Source organism: Cheilinus undulatus, linkage group 16 (genome assembly GCF_018320785.1).
Source record: "Cheilinus undulatus linkage group 16, ASM1832078v1, whole genome shotgun sequence".
NCBI classification, from domain to species: Eukaryota; Metazoa; Chordata; class Actinopteri; order Labriformes; family Labridae; genus Cheilinus; species Cheilinus undulatus.
Window position 1 is genome coordinate 9,764,230 of NC_054880.1, and position 21,433 is coordinate 9,785,662.

Below are 21,433 nucleotides of genomic sequence, written 5' to 3' on the forward strand. Positions count from 1 at the left end.
CACCATTCTGTTTTTAATCTCAATTTTGAAAGTGAGTCATTTTACAGCCCTTGTTATTACTATTTTGTAAATGTGAAATTAAAACAATAGGGTTTGTAAAAATGTGTTCCTGTAAATGCCAGGTGACATACCTGAAGTTTGTGTATGCAGACCAGCTTACACAAAAACACATCAGTGCTTTGACTTACTATTTCTTCAGCCCATCTCCTGTCAGATCAAGATGAGGCTTTCTGGACTAAGAGATGACATCCAGCTCATCCACCCCAGAGGAACAGAAGTGACAGAGGATGCTTTTTGAAAATCACTCACAAGCCTGTCTCATCTCTCTTTTGTCTCTTGCTTTTGTGTCTGCAGGAGCCCTGTCCTCCTCCTCTGTCTGACACAATGACACCAGAAGAGGTATGGCATGGTTTTCATACTGTAACATCAATGTCTGCCCACAGTGATTTGAAAATGTCACTTGTGACAAAAAAAAGTCTGATCTCAACGTGTTTTCAAAAACTAGCCTAATTTCCTTACTGCCTCTCTTGACTATGGTATGTTTATATTTAGTTGGGCATGTGAAACCCAATCCTAGAAACCTTCAAATATTTGACACAGGATGTTTCAAAACAAAACACCTAACAATCTGGGCTCATAGTGTAAACTAAGTGTACACATCTGGGTTCATTCGAATTCATTTTCACAAACTGTGTCTGAGGAAACTCGTCTGCATCTTCCAGCTACTTCAGACAGACCAATGCCCAGTTTGATGACATGTTAGTGAGGCAAGACTTTAGTAATGGTTTGTAAAGTTTTGTGTGAAATTGTTATCAAGTGTTGGTTCTCCTTAGAGCCTTCTGAGTGCCTGAGCATCTGTGTAAAGTAATGATGGCACTAGGCAGCTTATTTCAAAGTTGATTTACACAAATTTAGATTTAGATCATCTGTTTTGGCTTAAATTTAGCAAACACTCAAAATACATTCTAAATTGAGCTCACTTCATTGAAAATTGCTGTTAATCGTGTTTTGGTTTTCCAGTTGCTAGCACAGCAAGCTGTATGTCCCCCTTGCAGGTTGACATCCACATTCCTGAACAGAATGTAGATATGCATTGCTGCTGTTAATTTGAAAGTCTGACCTGACTCAGCCCATACATTTTTTTAACTTTATTTTCTGGATCAAAAAATTGCCAAACATGCTGCTCCTACAAGATTCTATCCATTAACTGTGCTTCTTTACATCCAGGCAGTAAAACAGGGCAGAGCAGGGTATTAACTGTAGTTATAGCAGGCTCATGACTACAGCCCTGGCCAGTGAGCAGTCAGTTTCACTTTATACAGCTTAAGAATAATATTTGGGATCCCAGCTGGCCTAGAGGTTGAGGTGCACCCCAAGTCCAGCCTGTGTTTCCTTTCCCACATGTTGGGAGATTGTTTTACTATCTTATAAAACAGTGATAGAGCTTAACTACTTTAGCACTGAAATTCACAATTTTAGTATTGCGACAAGTCTACATGTATCCCTTATTAGAAGTGAGTTATGTTGTGTCCACTGTAAATGAAAGTCGCAAATTGTCGTTCCTCTGGCCAGAGATATTTAGTCCTGAATTGATGGTTATATAATTACTTTCATATCTTTAGGGGGGAGAAAAAAATCTAAGATCAGCTCATTATATTTGAAACTTAAATTCACATTTTATCAGATATGTTAGCAGGACAATAAACCAAAAACTTATAAAAGGGTTATTTTTGCTCTGTTATCAAAACCTTTGAGTTATAGTTTCCGGATTGTTCAGATACTCTTTCATTGTTTGTTTTTTGCCCCAGATTTACATCTTTGCTCTTACTTTGAATATGTTCATGATGCATGTCAAATTTGATAGCTTCAGCCCTGAGCGCGTTATGGTTTAGTTATTGTGAGGTCGATGCTGACAGACCTTGTTATTACCATTCAAATCCATGTCACAAGTAGGTCACAGGTGTTGGGGATTTGTGTGACATTCACAAAGATTCAGAGTTGGAGCACTTTGTAACTGCAGTGTGAACACCAGCAGAATGTTAAATGTGACATCTTTGTGTTGAGAGTACCCAAACAATATTGTACCCTTCAGTGCTTTTCTGTCTGCTGCTCTCTCTTACTCTTCCTGGCACTTTACCAAAAGGTCCCATAAGACCCCCCTGTGTAAATCCTACTAGCCTGCTGCCCCGTAGGTAAAATCTATAGAGAGGCTAAAAGATGTCAGACATCCTAAATCTCAGAGGGGAACCGCTGACACACAAGGACGAAGTGCGAGGTTTCAAGGTTTTTCACAGCTGCAAAACTCTGCTCTGCTCAGTGATGTATAAGACCTTCCTGTATCCAGAAAACACATTTAATTGTTTGAATCTGATCACATTTTACAGTCTTTAAGACAAAAGCTATGATGAAAATATGTAACCAATAATTAAAACCAATGCTGAGCCTTCCCTTAGCAGTTAGAGGGGAGGATTTCATGAAAGCCTCTCTGAATTAATGCCAGCCCGTGCATCTCTGTGACCTTGTTTCTTTTTGGCTGCTTCAGATCAAAGCGTGGGAAGAGGCGGAGATGGACAAGCCGATGGAAATCGATGAGATACGAGTCGACCCTTCCCCTTTCCAGCTAGTGGAGAGAACATCATTACACAAGGTTGGTGTGGAAACAAAGATAAAGAGTGCCACAGAGGTCAGCAGATGTTGAAGTCACAGTTAGATAGCTGTTTTACTAATGTTTGGTTTCTGTGAGAACAAGATGTTTGACAGAGAGAATTTGAATATAGGTATGTTTAAACATATTGTGGGAGTTTTGATATTGTAAAGGTGAAGATTATACTGGTTTTCTTTAATGAAAAACCAAAATATAAGAGTACCTTAGCATGCTTACTTGCCTGTAAATATACATGCATCCTTTTTTTGCTTTGTCAAAAAGCTGACCCTTATCAGATAATATAAGTGTTTTTTTTTGTTGTTGTTTTTTAACATTTAGAAAGCCATATTTAATTCAAACGTGTGCTAGGTAAAATTCTTTCTTCTGGCTTTTTTTGCCAATAGTTGATTGTAATGGCATTTCCACATCCAACTGTTCAACAGTGAAATAAACTAACCCTGCTTTAAGAAAATATTCCTCAGAAGGGTTTAAACTCAGGATGCAGAGGTATAACATTGGTATTTGCTGATATCGGCCCTGTGTACAAACATTGGCCATTGGCCAAATTATGTGGTATGAACAGTTATTAATGTTTATCTGTTGTGTCCAATCAAATGTTTTGCTGCCATCTGGGGTATCAATATCATTGTTGTCATTGGCCTAATTCTTACCTTTGGCATCTGCCCCAGTATTCACAGTGCATCTCTAGTTTAAACTGTCGTCTTCTGAAGATTTTTCCCTTGTGTTCAGCAAAGTCCACAATATGCTCTTGTATGCAGCTGTGGCTCTTTAAGTACCTTCTGTTTATGATGCTGCTATCTACAGTGATAGTAGTGTAGCTCTCAGCATAATGTTGTTTTGTTTAATGGACCTACAGCTTAAGAGTAACTCTGCCTGACTCCACTAATCACTTTCTCTATTTAAGTGAGCAGCTTTTACAATAAATCAGCACTCCACAAGGTTTATTGGTCAACAGTATGAATATTTTCTTTAAACGAAGGATTTTGACCCAGTAAGGGAGAAAAGCTGTTAAAAAGTGACACCCCCAGTCTGGTCTTTGCCACCATGTGTCCCAGCCCATTATGCATGGTAAAATGGCTCCTTGCAGTTCACCATTTATGAAGGCATGTTTTCAGTGGTGTCGGGTTGAGTGCTCAGTGGCTGATGGACATAGCTGCACATCATCATTGGTTGCAACTTTTAAGAAAAAAATAGGTATTCAATGTGCATCTTATATGCCAGATTTTATGGTCCCACTCCCTAACAAAAAGTTAAAATAATTCCATGATAGAGCTCATGTGTAATTTGTATGTATTAGCTCATCAGTTTTCAAATTTTTGAAAATATCAAAACAACAGCAATGGGCATCATTTCATATTTGTATTTATTTATATCATAATGAAGAACATGTCATTGAGAGTGGTGCTGATTTAAGTGTCAGTGTATTAAACGTTCACCTTTATCAGTATATTTAATTGTATTAGTCCTTGTTTTGACCAGTTGTTGGTAGGAACTTAGTAATTTTTACATTTTTTATTCATGTGTTTGTGGAAATCACATTTTGTAGAGATGGACGAGTGACTAACAACAAAAGTCATATGTAGGTGTGTAGTAGAGCTTCTATTAATTGTCTCCTGCTGCATAAGAAGCACTTAAATGATTTTCAGCTCACACACAGCAACAGTAACTTTCTGGAAGCCTAAGCCAATTATGATTCATCCAACAACTTCATTACCATCAGAATTATTTGATTATTACTTCATTTAGAAAGAAAATATCTCACAAACACAAATGAACTGAACAAAACTGAGCAATAGTAATTGTCGTCCATTTTCATTCAAATGTGTGATTCATGTCTTCATAATTTGCATGAAATTACTTAAATAAATGGCCTGCCATTTTTTTTTGTTTGTTTGTTTTTTTTGTGACCCACACATTTACTGTGGATGGGAGTTTATGCTTTTTGACTCCAATATTATTCAAACAAATAAGCACACAAATGGAGTTGCCGAGCACCTAGAGCAGTCATCAAATCTTTTGTTGAATTTCCCACTCTCTGCTCTTGAAGTTGTTTACTTCTGTGACATTTCATTCACCGAAGACGTGGATTACCTTGAGAGGGTGAGGGGAGGATAATAGCACATTAAAACAGTCAAAATTGGATTTATTCTCACTGTGTCATCAGACTTAATGGAAGAAGGCATAAAACTGTTATTATTTAGAGTAGGTGTTTTGTTGAGTCTGGATGTAGAGACTTTATTTAATAGATTAACCTTCATTTTTATGTAAGTATGTAAGTGAAAGAGGTATGCAAAACTAGAGGAACAATGTTTGCATACTTTATTCTGACAAATCTGAAGGTGATCCAGGATTTTCCCATATTTGTTGGATACTAATCAGCTTGTACCATTGCTGATGGTTTACTTTGTCATCAGTGTAGTTTCATTCTCATGGTAATTTTTAGAATATTCTGCTTATTCATGTGCAAAAGGAGGCTTTGACATGGGGGTGTGCTGATGCATACAAAGAACTAATCCAAAGTGTGACCTTAGCGGGGATATGAACAGAATAATTTGTGCAGAAAACACGTCCAGTGACTTTTTCTTTCTGAGGTTCATTTGGAGCCTTGAGCCAGTGGGCTTTCATCTCTCTGTCTCTGTGACATTGTGTCTAGACGGAGCTGACGGAGGAGTACAGAGCCTGTAAATTGTCTGGATTCATAGGGGGATGTAAAAGGCTGTTCTGGTCTGAGAAGGAGAGGTTTGTCATAATGTGACGCATGACCTTTTTCACTCCACAGACTCACACTTTATTCTCACTACTGGGGCTCAGTCATGCCTATGTGACCAGTATCGGCAAACTGGTGGGCGTAGTAGCACTGAAAGAGGTAAGAACTTTATTTCTCACTAAGCCAGGGCTGTTGACCATGCAGAAATACAATTGTGCTTATTTTTGATTGATAATTAACTGATTGATTTATCAAAAATATTCACTCATGACTAACGTTGGGCATTGTTCTTCAGCTGTTTCTAGGAAGAAATGTGTTCTTGAAACCCTCTTATGCAGTTTAAAGAAGATTCTGACATTGACAAAAGTTTTCTTAATATAAAAACTAACTCTGAAACATTCACTAGAAACGACAAACCTATGGACTGAACCAGCTCAAACATGGCATCCAACACATCAATCATTTCATCTTTAATGCCCTGTTTCTGTGATCAGCCAAAATTATAATTTAAAGTAAACTGGGTAAATTTGTCAGCTCTAGTCTAAGCCAGCGCTTTTTGTTTTGTTTTTCTGAACTCAAATTCTGTCCCTGAAGGTCGCCTAAAATGATGCCAAAGCAATAAATTTAATTAAATTCATTGATCTGAGTCAGAAAGAGCTTTCTTCCTTTTTAATACACTCAACTTTCAGAAGTCTTCTCTTGTTCGTTTGACTTTGAGACGGAATAAAAACTGTTTTGCTTAGTGTCCCATAAAGACACTTTGAATTATGGATGAGCACTTTGTTAGCATAATCAATAATCTCCCTGAATGTTTCAGCCTTTCTTTGATTTACTTCATTCCCTCTGTCTTTACTCATTTATGTCTCCGTCCCCCCGTTTCACTCCTCCCTCCCAAACCTAATTTACTTTTTGTCATCCCATCGTCTTATTATTTTTTTGCTTCTTGCTGTTTTTGTGCCTTATTCTCTTGATTTTCTTTCTATTTGCTCATCTTGTCTTGTAACACATCTATCCTTTTAAAATTTCCCTTTCTGCCTCTGTCTTTTCTCCTCCATTTTGTCCCCTCCACCTTTCCCTCCACCTTTCAGCTCCAGAAAGCCATAGAGGGCTCCACACGCTCTGGTGTCCGGCTCCGTCCCCCTCTTGCAAGTTTACGTGAAATCAGCAACCACAACTCAGTCTCTAAAGCCCCACCTTCTTCTCCGACTGCTCCTTCCCCTCCAACCTCCATCCCATCTTCTACTGCTCCCCAGTCTTCACCCCCCTCTCCACCTCACCACCACCATCAACATCATCAGACAGGGAGAGAAACGGAGGTGTGGATCGAGGGTGTGAAGAGGGAGGGGGAGGAGAGCAGCAGTGGCAGCAGCAGTAGTAGCGGCCCCGGGGCCTTCAGCTCGACCAGCATGAGCTGCAGCTATAACAGCAACCTCACCCTCCCTCCCTCCTCCACTCCTCCCCCTGTCCCTTCTTCCTCCACTCCTCCTCCTTCTCCTCCTCCTTCTCCCTCCATCCCACTCTCTACCCTGACAACCCTACAGGGACTTCTCGAGAGGGATGAAGACAGTGATGATGAGCCAATGGTTTAGTTTAGACACGAGTGATGGTTATATTTTTTTATATAATGGAAAACTTTTATAATGGTTTGAGTGTTTTTTTTCTTCTTTTCTTAAATTGTTGCCCATTTACCTCTTTTTATCAGCTCATAGGAAAAAATAGAAAAAAAAGGAAAAAATAAGTTTAAAACCTTGTTTGCTCGAAGCAAGGAATTTCCCTGACTTTACTTTAGTTGGTTTGACTTAAAATTTTCCCTGCCTTGCCCACCTCATCCTTTTTCTCTTTAAAGCAATGATATGTAACTTTTCACCTCAAGAAAGTAGTTTTAACAATAGCTCTATCAGTCTACAGCTTAAAATCCAATGATAGACTGTACATACCTGTTGCTAAATTGGTGGAGAAAGTCATCTACCCCTAGTCTTGTCTCAAGTTTGCATGCAATAGATTGAAACAATCTAATCAGAGTTACTTTATGTTGCAGCCATTTTTCAGGAATCCACCTGTCAGCCATCATTAGCAAATCTAATGCACATTAAATATGTATTTATCATTTCATACTTGATTTAAAAAAAAAACCCTGCAGTTTTCTGTAGAAACTTTCGGCTTCAGGTGTTTTGGGAGTGCAGTCTTCCTGCTTGGGCTTTTCACTTATCACTACATAGCATATTGGCATCAAGCCAAGTGATAGACAACATGATAGCCATAGAAATATTCAGAAAATAAAAAATAATTAACAAAAATATTTTAATAAGACCATTTAAAAAATTATTTAGTGTATTTGAAAGTTTAGCCCCTAAAGGGCCTTTTTAAGAAGAAACTGGCCCTTGAACAAATGTAGTTGATGACCCCTGCTGTAAATTGTTAGTTGTTATGGAGGTAACAGCAGTGTATGTGTTATACAGTAGTGCAGCTTTGGGCTGAACAATTTGACAAAAATATCTAATTGAGATTATTGTGACTCATATTGAAAATCCAATGTGAATTTTTGTATCAAAGGGAAAGGTCATTTTTTTGTGTCGTTCTCATTCTGCTTAAAAACATATGAAAACAAGGAAAGTAAGAGTCTTTGCAAACTATTCAAATATAAAACAACATTAGAATGTTGGCATGATGACATCTCTGCTGCAAAAATGTATAAAACTGGTATTATGACACACATTTTAGTTTAAAGACATATTGCGCCTTCTGCGATTGGACAAGTGCAGCAGCCCATATTGCAACATAATAAAAATTTTCGTTATTAGCTCAGCCTTCTTGCAGCTGCACTAAAGGCCTTTGGTGGGCGCCACAAACTCCGGATTGAATTCCTACGTATTCTTGCTTTAAGAGAAATGTATGAGATTTTTGATACAAGTCTTGCCTCACTTTCTGATTGTTATTCACACACATGCTTTGAAAAGTTCAACTCACTGTGGTGGAGTACAAACAGAAGCTGCTGCTGCTGCTGCTTTTAAATATTTATTCAAACAAACAACCTTACTGCTGGTGTATTTTTATTTTCATTTAAAACAGCCTTTAGGCAACTATGAGTGATAAAACTTGTAAAGTAACCCCTGAAAAATACATCAATGTGAGACTCCTCAGAGAAAAATAACACCCCTGTTAAATAGATGTGGTATTAAGATAAATATCTTTCAAATTTTATTGACCCAGTACCATTAGTGTCAAGTGAAAATACCTGAAATCAGTATTGGATTGTTGTATTGATTGTTATGGTGTACCTGGTGCACTCAGTGAACCCCTGCACAGTGTTTCTTCATTACCTCATCATTAATTTGTCTTTAAAAGAGGGTTTCTATCAGACAAGAGCAGGGGCTATTGATTTTTTTTTTTTTTACTGGCAACAGGCTGTCTGGATAACAGTAGACTAATGGAGCTGCTCAGTCCGCTGTGGAAGATTGGCCAAAGCCTCAAAACGACCTCCAAACTGTGTGCTGACCTTGTGGATGCAGCCTCAGAGCTCATCTCATCACGCTAAAGTTGATAGATGGTGCAGCTAAAGGCGGCTGACGATAGCCGAATACACCCACCACTGATTTTTTTTTTTTTTTTTTTTTTACAGTTTTCTCAAAAAGGAGACTTAACAAAGTTAAATAATAAAATAGTTTAAACAAACCATCATGCTCCAGAAATTGTGCTAATTACCAAGTAATGGCTGACAGTGATGACAGTGACTGACAGCCTGCATTTTACCCTATGACATCTATATGTGAAATGAGTATGATGATGTATACTGACAGCGGGAGATTTGGCAGCTAATTCATTAATTATCTAAATAAATTACCTCATTAGTGAAACCAACATAGAAATGTCACAATGGGAATATATCCAGATATGAAGCTTATATGAGACTGAAATAAACAAATTGTGATTCTTATTTAAAACTGATGGAAAAACATGAAAATATAGATAATATTTGAATAAAGTGAGCAAATTAAAAGCTAAATGTTTCTATTTATACTGAAGAAAGAACAGTAAGGTTAATGAACAGCTGGAGATCTGACAAATGTATTTACAAACAGACTAAAGGCGGTGTAAAGGGTTCTGAGTTGGCTTTTATTTCTTGTGGAGCTCAGCACTTTATGTGACACTTGAACTTGAATGTCCTTTAATATAGGAGCAAATCTCACATTAGAGAATTTTATTCTCTAATGTGAGAATTGTCACAAAATCACTGCTCCCCAGATCACCCTCTTCTCTCTTAATAAGTTTTTTTTTCTTTATTGAACATGTGCATATTTAATCTCTTAGAATGTGTCGAAGCAGCCTCTTTTAATAAAGGGCTGAGGTTAAAAAAGATTAAATCTTTAGAGCTGCTCAGTGACAACATTAATGTTTGCCTGAAAGACTTGTTGAACCTCTCTCTTTGTGGTGCACCTCTCTTCATTAATCACTCCATCTCTGCTTTTTAACTGTCTTTATCTCCTGGCTTCAGTTCCTCAGGTGTTTCCTTAAAGTCTTTAATCCTACAGATGTCACAAAAAAGCTTTTTTCTTCTGTCAGTGTGTATTCAAATGTATATGTCTGCTTCTAAGCGGACCTCTAAAGTGGTCTAAATGCCTTTGTCTGTCAGTGGTTGTGGTTCATGTGTTTATTTTTTATCTTTTAGTAGACTTAAATGTGTCTCAAAATGTATAAAACTGTGAAAATGTAGCAAAATAAAGATTTCATAAGTGAAATGGTTTAATTGTTTGCCTTCAGGTGTTTAAATGAAACCTTTATTTACACAGGGCAACCAAGATGTGGGAAAAGTCAGCACATTATGCAGACAGATTCATTTTTCTGTTAGCTGGAACAAAGGTGAACTCAGTTAAGGTATGGCTAAAACATTGTTTAGCTTTTGAACTCAAATGATGAGTTAAAGTGAAGTACTTTCTACCATGACAGAAAGCTTAAAATCACCACATATTTCACTGTGTCATTTTATGAGATTGTGTTTAAAGACACGTCATTTCACACTAAATACCTTGAACGATCAGATAGTTTTTAATCAGTGTATACATTTAGCAAACATCCAGCTAAAATAAATATTTTAGCCAATAACAGATTCTCTATTAAGCTTGGCATTTGGATGGGATGACAGGAATCTCCTATTTTCTGTCTCTTCTAACTAAACTGCTTTTTATCTTGTTATTTTATAAGAACTGGTGCTTCTTTCCATGATGACATTTTCAAAGGCATGCATTTTTGCTAGCCTGTACATCACTGTGACGCTGCAGTGGGATTTGAAAAGTGATGGCTATCTCACTGTAGAAGACATCTTTTCCATTACCAGCAGTGATCATCAGCTCCTGAGAAGATTATTGAATTTAAAAATGCAAGTACCAAGAAATGGTGATTAGGAAATCTTTTTTCTTTAAATCCCTTCAGCTTTCTACGAGTTAAGTAACCTGGAAAACAATTTCAGTTGAAACAGTTTCATCAGGAATGTCTTAACATTTGATGAGTTCTACAGAAACCAACCTGTCAGCCATTATTAATAAGTATTAAGTCATGATTAGGAGATTCTGCTTTAAAAAGCTGTGCTGGATGTTCACTGAGAACAGAAGCCAAAATCAGTAGTGGTGAAGCAAATCCTCTTCTTTTATGGCTTAAACGAAGATTGTGCCTTAGTCTGTCTACATCTAAAGTCTCATTTATAGTCCCTTTGTTGGTGAAAATAAATTTAGATATGCACCAATTAGCAAAATACCCATCACTGCCCATATGCTTACATGCATCAACAAAGTATGGCTATTAAATACAAGACTAATCCTGTGATATAATTTGATTGAACATGAACATTTTTCAGTGTCTTTCTCTTTTAATATGCTCCCCTTCTACATCAACACCCCCACAGACCAGAACACACCACATTCAGGTTTTTCACTGATCAAAGCAGTGCAGTAGGTCTTATCTGTCGTTCTACTGACACAGTCTCAAAATTTGTTCCATTTAGCTCAGATTTGATCTGAAAAAAATCACTAGAACTCACTAGGTGCTAGATCAGGTGAATAGGGAGGGTGATCAAGCACTGTGATTTGTTTTTGGGCCAGAAACTGCTTCGCTGAGGGTGAAGTGTGAGCTGGAGCGTTGTCTTGATGACAAATGAAACCATTTTTCCACAGCTGAGGTCTCTTTCTTTAGACCTATCTCTTTGTGTTTCTTGAACCTGTTTGTCATAGTGTTGATTCACCACTGACCCTCCTGGAACACACTCCTCCAAAATGATACCCTTAATGTCAAAGAAAACAGTCAACATGGCCTTGAATTTGGACTGGCTTTATCGTGCTTTCTTTGTCCTTGGTGATGATGGTGTTTTCCAATGCACTGACTGCCATTTCACCTCGTTATAACTATTAAGGATTTTCTGATTTTAAAATCTTGATCTGCAGATCTAAGTGTGGCTGGTCTGCTTTGACATAAGCAACTAGAGGACAGATGATTGTCACAGCTGTCAGAGCCATCATGAGTCATGATCACTGGAGTGTGGGGAGTGGGTCGTCCTCTTCAGCAGTTGAAGGTGAAACCTTGAAAAGACATATGCTAAAGCCATAAGTGAAGCTTTTATTGAGTGCTGAGTTATTACAAGGATCAATGAGTTATTACTTCCTAAATGTATCTGAAGCTGCATATATGGGACAGTGGAACTGCTGCATATTTCTAGATGCAGGTATTTATGTTTATTTTTTTAAGATATTGTAAGTAGATCCTCTCATGTACTTTTAGCCTTGTTCATATGATCAGTTTATCACTGAAAACAGACTCTTGACTCATGAACTACTTAACAATACAGATTTAAATCTGACATCTGATTTTGTTTTTTGTCAGAACTTCATTCCTTATTTTTGTCTTTCTCTAAATATAATTCAGTGCATTTACAAAAAGTGCCAAGTTCAAACAAATTACTTATAATGGTCTTAGATATGAACCAAACTGGATATGATTAAAGCAGAATCACTGCTCTTTTTTACTCCTGCAGCTCTTGCAGAGACACAAAAGTTGTAGGTAACTGCAGTTATGTAAAACAGCGGTTGATACCACAGGAGGTCTTTAACATCCCGTCACATTGCCATACCTTGAGTTTTCCTCAAAAAACCCTTGCTTATGCAACCTTCATGTTTTTCCCTCCTCTAGATATCGTCTTTGAACTCACACATACACAACAGTTCTTAACCATTCATACAAAGTCACTAAAGCAAGAAGCTTTTAAGGATTTCATCTATAATGCAGCACTACTATCATTTATTCAAATGTACTTTTGAAATACCATAAGCAAAACACCTCACTCTGACTTGGCACAACAGAGACACAGACAGAAAGCCTCTGAAACAACTCAAAAAGATAAAAGCACTCAAACGAGCAAGAGCACTTACTTGTTTCCAGACAATGAGGAGGGTAACGAGGCCTAGTTTAATGAATGAGGCTGATGTGGTTATCACTTGGAAGTGTTTTTTGTAGAATTGATGACTACAAGGAAAACACTTGTAGAAAACACCGACCTTCACACAGCAGCAGGACTTCTAGGTTAAACCCGTTCTTTGAATTTCTGTAACTGAAACTCATTCTTTCATTTAATAATTTGGATGAGAAAGCTTTTGTGCTTTAGGCACAGACATTTGGCAGTTTGAATGTAAGGACTTCTTTAGAAACATGAGTGCACTTCCCAGGGACCTTTCATTTAACAGGAAAAGTCAGCAATCAGTTTCCCTGTGGGAACTACGAATGATGTTAAAAGATGTTTTGGCCTGTGTCACCAAAACGCCATGGAGCCTTCTCTCTAATTGGAGCCTCATGTGCCTCTTAGGCACCATTACATTCTTCATGACTACAGCAAAAAGCAGATACTAAGCAGTCTTACCGGACCTGATATCTGCTTTTTTATCAGCCTAGGTGAAGCAACACTGTCTTTTTCCCCTTTCTCTATCTTCTGCCTCTTGATTATTGACTCCATAACAACAACCTGTGTTAGACACACTGACTTGGTGATCACTATGTGCCTCTGTGAGCAGGGACATTTCTTCCTGCTAATACCACCTAAAAACGCTGGTCACTTCTGGCTCAGCAAAACAAGACAGTGAAGCTAAATTAGCCCAGCCAAATGCCTCTGCATTCATACCTCTAACATGGATTTATGTGCTTAGCTTGATGCCTTATAGCTCTCTGCTTTTTTCTCTCTACACACTGTGGTGATAAGCAGCAGTTTTAAGCGTGTGGTTGAATATCTCACACCTGGTATCCCAGAAATGTAAAAAACAGCACTTACCATTAAGAGATTGAGATTTTATCAAGAAAAAAATCAACATGCAAACTAAATTCACTCATATCCAGCTAATGTAGGGTCTTTATCAGTGGACCACAGGCTCATTCACCAGTCAGTTTGCTGGTGATGGATACTAGCCTCCTGACACTCTTTAGCCATTACTGTAAGGTTTGATTTCATGCATTTACATACGCAACCACAGACTAGATATGAATATGGAGAAAGTCTTAGTGACATCAACCATTCGATTACTAAAGGGAACTTTAGAAATGTGTAAAAGGCAATCATCATATTAGGAATGCTGTATGAGTCTTATTTTTGGTCAGCCTAACAACAGGCCAAGAGCTGGAGCTGAGGGGACTGATTTTTTACTTCTAGACTGGGCGACTGTGTAATGACTTTGTAAAAGTCTGATTGTTATTTTGGTGTGCACCTTAAAGAGGGGTATTATACTTTTCTGATTTTTAAAACATAAGTCACAATGTTGGGTGTCCATACTCCACGTATGCAAATTTTCAAACCGCAAGATAAACGTATGTGGCAGTAATCTTGGAATAAGCGTGCAAACTGATGAAAACGGTTCGTTGGAAATCTCTCCAAGATCTTCCCGAAACGAGATTTCGATGGACCAAACTGATGAGGTCATCACAATAAGATCTGACTGGTTCGTGGTTCGTCCGTACTGCCGGCAAAGCAGAACAGACCGCCCCCACAAGGTCTTTTAGCCATTTAGTAACACAGTAATTAAGCACTTACCAAACAGATACGTCCTGCTCTATCCTTCGCTGCTGCTGGTTTTCTTCCCCCTCTCTCTCCAAAGTATCAGGATCAGACTTCGGGTCTAACATGTCAGGACGTATTTCAAAATTCGCCATATTTTACTCAGTCGGACCGGTTCATTCAAAGTTTTCAACTACTAGCATAACAACATTAGCCACATTGGAGGGGGCGGGCACAAAAAATTGAGTCCAGCCTCCGGAAAATCGGCTAGTCAGAGGAAAGCAGGTCCGTGGGGGGGGGTGTTAAAGAGACAGCAGCGAAAACGAAGCGTTTCAGACTGAGGTTAACATAAGGGTTTTTCAGGACGCCAGTTTGAGAAACAAGGAGTTTTTTGAGCTGTAAACCATGTAAAGCTACTACGTGGGTAGTAGAGAGATGGTGTAAGGCCTTGAAAAAAGGTATAATACCCCAACTTTAACAAGGCAAAGTTCCCAAACTGCATGCTAGCACCACATCTCACGTCTTTTTTGTGCGTCCATGTTCATGTTTGTGCACTTCAGTGAAACAAAACAGCCCAGAGATCATTTTCCCAGAATAGATATATTTAACACACAAACAAAGCTACATTCATACATACATACATACAGCCTTACATTCATACTAGAACACATCAGTTTATGGATTTTTAGTTTTTATAAAAAGCAATTTGATATATTATTACTTTGTATACCGTGTTATACTGTAAGGGCTAGGTCACTGTTAAAAAGCATGCACTTTCTTTTGGTTGTGTCCATTTATGTGTTTGCAAATGACTCCAAGTAGGTTTGGCAGCCTCATATCTGTCTGCTGTATCTTTATAGGAACACCTCATGTGGCTCAGACAAAGACAAACGCACCAACCTGTAAATCAAACCTCTTCTTTGTATCCAGGTCCTGCAGGATCGCTTAGATGGAACAAAATTCTATCTTCAGTGCTTCTGCAACATGAACAAACCTCTTAGAATTATTTGCAAATACTAACCCCAGTTCTTATTGAGTCCAAGTTTGTTGTATTGCACTGAATATTTAAATAGGCCCTATCTGTTTTCTCTTTAGTCTCCACACATCCATGTCTTTACAGAATGTAACTCCTGGTTCTTTGGTCCGCGTGGTCCAGACTTTTTGTGAATCCATCTACACACAGTTGAGTTCAGCAGTCACTCAGTTTGAATCTCTTGTTTGCCTTAAATGTTATGTGTTCATCATCACATACGTTATAGGCCTCATTTCTTCTTAGCGTTTAGTTTGTGTACATTACATCCAACGTCTGAAAAAGTCTTCTCATATTTCCTCCGACTCCAAGTGGGTAAATAGTTGGGAGGGTGTCGGGGTGGGGATAGAATAGCTTGATTGATTATTGAAGTATTTATTTGCTGTTTTGCCAGTTTTTTTCTGGTCCTATGTAATTTAGTTGGTTGCAACAAAAACAACAGGGCCCTCCTCTGCCTCCTCCTCTTTCTCCTCCAGCAACTGGACAACACAGGGCGTGACTTCGAACGGTATTCTCTCTGCCGCAGATTCTGTGCTCTGTGCTGGCAGTCCTGGACTTGAACCTCTGGTGGAGGGGGCGTCCTCCCTCAGAGGTGATGGGGTCAAAGAGCATGGCTCTGGCTCCAAGGTTAATGTAACCTCTTCTACCTGTAAAACAAAAACAATTTAAAGACAATTATTACTGCTGCATGTTGTATAACAGGTAATAAAAGCTTTGGAGTTCATTTTTTATAGGATAAGTACTAGCATTCTCTCCTTGCATATTCTTTTTTTGACCATTTTTAATCTTTTGGCTTCAATTCAATTGCATGAATGATGAAATTGTTTTAAGGCACTCAGGTGTGTCTGGTTACCTAAACCAGCTGATACTTTTTCATGCACCTCCCTTGTAAATTTACCAACAGCTTTTTAATCCTGGTGGTAGACACCTTCACTACTTTAAATAACAGACTTGTAACTTTCAGTAAAGCTGGCTTAAGCTTGCATCACAACATCTTGCTATGCTGCTATAGGCTAGTGATTTTCTAACTACCCAAGGCACACCATACTAACATCCAAGCAAGATAGTCTGTTTAAGACAAAATACAGTTTCTTCAGTTGTTTAAAGTAGGTGGAGATGTACAAATTTCCACAGCATACTTAGACTTAGCTGAAGGCAAACCAGTGTTCTTCACCACACCATTTGAGAACTACCAATGTAGGCAAACACCAGGGATTCACTGTTTGCTGGAGTATCACTTTTTTCAAATCTTCCTTCTGTGGTTCAAACAGTCCTCCTGCGTGACGTTTTTCCTTTTGTTCAGCAAAGTTCACAGCAGTTTCTGTGCAGCTGTGTTGACCTTTTAGTACCATCTGTTTTCACAGTTTGGAACTGGCACATCTACTATCTATAATATGGTCGTTGAGCTCTCAGCCTGTGCTAGGGAGACAGACTCATAGCTCCTGAGTTGCTCTGCTTTTCTCCACCTGTCACTTGTCCTTACTGAGGAGTGTTTCCAGTCAAACCAGCACTCCACAAGCTTGATTTACTTAAAGGTATACTCCCTGTTTTCTTTAAATGCTTGTTTAAGACCTAACAAGGGGGACAAGAAGTTGAAAAGTGGTGCCAAACCTTGCCTGTCTAGTCTGTGTTGTTACGTATTCCAGCACATTGTGAGCCATGAAGTGGTCGCTTGCAATACACAGTGAATGGGGTAAATTTCATCACATGCAGTGTGTAACAGTGGCAGCTGCACTCACTCGTGGTAATAACATTATGTATCATCTCTTATTCTGGTATCTAAGTGGCCTCTGTGTAAAAGCTGCAGCCATTTTAGATGAAAAAATAGATATTAAAAGGAGAGCTTATATACTGAAATGTAATTGTATTATTTATTACAATATTCAGCAGTTAATGATCCTCAGCGTTAGTTCGTGCAGGACATCATTATCTTAAATTCTTAGAAATAATAAAACCAACCTCAAAGTATTTCTGCTTGAGGATTCTTCCTGTTAAAAATAAGTCTTTACTCAAAAGAAGAGCATCCTCTTCAAACTCTGGAGAAAAGAGGTCACAGAGGTGACTCACCTTTGTCAGCTCCTCCTCTTCCTCTTCATGCTGCTCTAGGATCCCTACAGACTCGGGCTCCGGCTCTTCGCCGACTGTCTCTACCACTCCTCCGACCATTTCAGCCATCTGTCCACTCAGCTGCTGGACGATGTCCACCTGAAACCAGTGAAGTTTGCTTATTTAATTTCTTGTCCTTCATGATGTAGAGAAAGTGACTGTTCAGTTTAAATGCATTCATAGAAAGAGAAACAAGGCAAAGACAAAGAAAACAGAAATAGGAGATAAGGCAGAACATGAGCTCCCCCACCCCCTACTGCTTGGTTTGCCTGTGCAGGACATCAGAGAGAAAAAAACAGATACTTAGACGAGCACAACAGATACAGATGCTGAATCCAAACGCCTAGAGTTGCAAACTTGCGGACTTTTTAGCATGCTACCCTGAGGACTGGGTGGTTTTTAAGGATGACCGCTGTCAAAATTCATCAGGTCCACTTTGGGCTGTCATGCAGACTTTTGGCAGTGCTCCATGCAGATTTCCAGCCTGTCTCCTACCTTGCCGACTCCCCTGGCAGTTTCTCCCATCATTCACTGCACTACAGATGTGTGCTAAATGTGCCTGCTGGTATAAACAAAGCCAGATCCAGAAAACAAAAAACAGATTAGCCAGGATGAAAGCAAGCATGGAAAATGACCACAAAGACTTTTTCTTTGCAGAGTATTAACTATGACATTCAACTTTTTTCACCTTTGAAGACACGCGCCTGAGAAATAAGACCAAAAAGATAAACCTTAGCTTTCTATAATAGCAAGAGTTAAAAGTGCATCATATGTACATTATTGTCATGCTGACATTGCAGTGTATACAGTTGTCTTCATCATTCTTTAACACTAAGTGTAACTTTGTGCTGTTTGCTGGTGACTTTAGAGACACTCCTGCAGCTCTCTGCCCTTGAAAGTTTTCAAAGCTGCTCTGTCAGAATCTGTTAAATCCAGTCCGCAAAGTCTGTAATCTGACCATTTGGATTCAGCAGGCGAGTGCCTACATGGTGTGCCTCGACCTGTGCAGCTCCCCACAGGTCAGCTAGCCGAGGGTGGGTGGGAGGACCTAGACTGTGAATGGTGCTGTTGGGAGTGGCTTGAAGGGAATGGGAGGCGCTGTGTGGCCTGTGCTCCATAGACTGTGATAAGAAACAGAAAAGACAGAGAGTCAATGAGGATTTGCCAATGTATATAATAATTACATAAGGACACCCTGATTAATTGGCAGCCGATCCTTATCAGTGGATTGTCATAAAAAATATTTGATCGGTAGACTAGAACTAATGCTTCTAGTCACTGATCCCCTGGGGTGAATACTCTGGTGTCTATGGCTGAGTGCAGTGCAGTGTGGGCAGAGTAGTATCATTATACAGCCTTATTGAATTGCAAACCAATGCGTTTAAAGCACATCAGCAATGCAAATCATTTTAAACTGAAGTGCATCACATTTGTTGGCTTGAGAAAAGCTCTGTCAACTTTGCTGCTACTACTGTCGGTCAGTCCTCCAATCAAAGCATCTGTGGTAAGATCTTCCATCTTTGTAATAAGTCCCGTTACAAAAAAATATCACTTACTGTTTAAAGCTAGTCTGTTTTTTTTTTTTTAAATGAGGCAACTATGTGCACCAAAGTAATGGTGTTTAAAATAAATATCATGCAACATAAAGAAAAGGAAAATCTTGTTTTGGTAAAACTCGAATTAAAAAAGTTGTTTGGAGGGAAAATGTATTTTCTCAGTAATCTAAATCAGTTGCATTAGTTGCATTATTAATCAGAGTCAGTATTCTGGTACTTATAACCTTTTATTCATCAGACTGTTTGCTCTGTTTAGTCAGCTTTCATATGAAGTCACACCCATAGAACCGCCTCCTGACAAGCAAGAGCGGCTTCCTACGGAGGTACACAACAGAGAATTTGACAGCTGGATGCACCAACCGATGAGGAGGCAAGCCCAGATTATACTTCTACAGAATCCCATCAGAGAAAAAAAACAACCCAGAGAGGAGAATGTATTGGATTAATGCTGTTAGAAACACCACTGCTCACAACACAGTAGCGCCAAACAGACTTCTCCTCATCCTGACATCAAATGTTGTGTTTAACTGAGGGGAATATGACTGTCTTCAGCATCACAACACCAGAACACTGACTGACAGCTGTTAGCTGATACAATTGTTCAGTAATGGGAACTAGCTAATGTTAGCTAAGTAGCACTCTCCGATGCTTTGATGGTAATACATTTTGTATTATTTGTTTCTAAAACAGCAGAATTATTCACCAGTACACATCGTGAATGCTTCAAACTACTTTTGTAGATTTTCATCCTGGCTGGTGTAAGGAGAAGTATTCTCCACTACCTGTACCTGTACAAAAACATCACTAAAGCTAAGTTCTGGCTCAGTCCAACGTATCTGATTTTAGTGATTTAATTAGTGATTCTGAGCTGTATAAGGGTCTAACATGACAAAAATACACAATCTAAATTTATATCTAGACAGTGATTTTAAATTCCCATTGCCGCAGCTCCGCACAACAATTAATACAAGTTGATAGCATTTTTTGCGCTCTGCACTGGTCACATTACTGAAAGCTATGAAAGCTTATTTTTTCAGTCGTCACGTTGTGTAATTCAGTTATCTTCACTGTAGAGTACTTGTTGCATTGTTCCTTGGCATGTTTTCATACTGCGCTGTTGAACAAAGTGAGTAATAGCATTTTGTTTGCTTAATAAGGATAACTTTTGTGCTCCTTTGTCAAGTTACGCTGCCCCCTGTAGGAGGTTTTGTTGTTCATTTCTCTGATGTGATGAGTTAACTGTTTTATATTCACCAACTAAAGCTCCAACTAATGGACACTTCAGTTGTTCAGAACTGGAGAACAGTTCAGCAAAGTTGCTGCATCACTGCCTGGTCTGAAAAATCTGACAAAGCAGTTTTTCCATTTCCAGCTCTTGGCGATCTTTGCCCTCTTATCCGTTTTTTCACGTCCTTCCTGTCTCTCATAATGGTCTGCTTCTACTTTGAACATCCCTTTCAATTATGGGGCCACAGAGAACATTAGGGAAATGTCTCAGGCTCTTCAGCCTAGACTGACGCTCAGAAAATTGACTGACTGATTGAAAAGTGTCATTATAAATGTAATTTAATATATTCAATAGTCTCCTTCACATGGGGAACCACAGAATACACACGGTAAAGCTAACAGGCTCATTTCCATTGTGGCTTCGGATCAGTACACCTTTTCTGAGACACAGTCCACGACCTTTTCCCGTTATTATTTCACAACCCTCCGTTTTTTAATGAGCTTGGAGATGTACTAATGCATGGGTGGCCAAGAAGGCTGTGAAAGTCTTTTAGATGTCATAGTTCATCATTATTCACTCATAGCTGCCTAAAAGCTTGAAGTCTGCTGCTTCTTTACAGCAGTTATTTCTAGCCTGCATTTCTGACAAGTTTACAAGATATGAGGCCTTTTATACGAAACTGGAAACATCAAAGCTTTATTTTACTTATTTTAACAACTCTGATCCTTAGGAAGTGCCTAAATACTGTATCTGTGTTGCTTTTCATGTTAGTATTGGTGCAAATAATTCAATAACTCATTCAAGAGGAATGCACTTGTATAAAGGTGTGCATGTGGAGTCACAGTCAGTGTGGGTCACTGCAGTCGCTGAGTGGCAGAAATAACCTACTGTTAACAGTAACCAATAGGTAGCAGGAATGTTGTAGCCATATCCTAAAAATGGGAGTTACATTTATGGCACGGACTGTCATAAATTTGCCTTTCATTCATTGTTTTGTTGTTTCTCCTGGCCTTCTCCTCTTCCTGATTTCTGCCACCCCTACCCTTCCTTCTAGCCCTTTCCAGCTCCAGTGTGGCTTCGACAGAGGGCTGTCAACATGAGTCTGGTTCTGCTTGACATTAC

The 21,433-nt window shown here is 38.8% G+C and overlaps 2 protein-coding genes across 9 annotated transcripts in view; one reads left to right on the forward strand and one right to left on the reverse strand.

Annotated features, from left to right (window-relative positions):
• LOC121524121 (chloride channel protein 1-like) overlaps positions 1 to 10,072 on the forward strand; it is a 72,690-nt gene extending 62,618 nt beyond the window's left edge. For both annotated transcript variants that reach the window (XM_041809336.1, XM_041809337.1), the window contains 4 exons: positions 355 to 399; positions 2,543 to 2,647; positions 5,445 to 5,531; positions 6,461 to 10,072. In XM_041809336.1, the coding sequence (XP_041665270.1) occupies positions 355 to 399; positions 2,543 to 2,647; positions 5,445 to 5,531; positions 6,461 to 6,961 (738 nt within the window). In that variant the 3' untranslated portion in view covers positions 6,962 to 10,072. The remainder of the gene's footprint in view (positions 1 to 354; positions 400 to 2,542; positions 2,648 to 5,444; positions 5,532 to 6,460) is intronic.
• A 4,922-nt stretch (positions 10,073 to 14,994) lies between these two features.
• Positions 14,995 to 21,433, reverse strand: part of LOC121524122 (involucrin-like) — an 85,313-nt gene continuing 78,874 nt past the window's right edge. For 6 of the 7 annotated variants that reach the window (XM_041809340.1, XM_041809339.1, XM_041809344.1 and 3 more), the window contains 3 exons: positions 18,514 to 18,648; positions 17,489 to 17,626; positions 14,995 to 16,068 (listed from right to left, as the gene is read on the reverse strand). In XM_041809340.1, coding sequence (XP_041665274.1) covers positions 15,838 to 16,068; positions 17,489 to 17,626; positions 18,514 to 18,648 — 504 coding nt within the window. In that variant the 3' untranslated portion in view covers positions 14,995 to 15,837. The remainder of the gene's footprint in view (positions 16,069 to 17,488; positions 17,627 to 18,513; positions 18,649 to 21,433) is intronic. The other variant, XM_041809341.1, reaches the window with a different exon arrangement.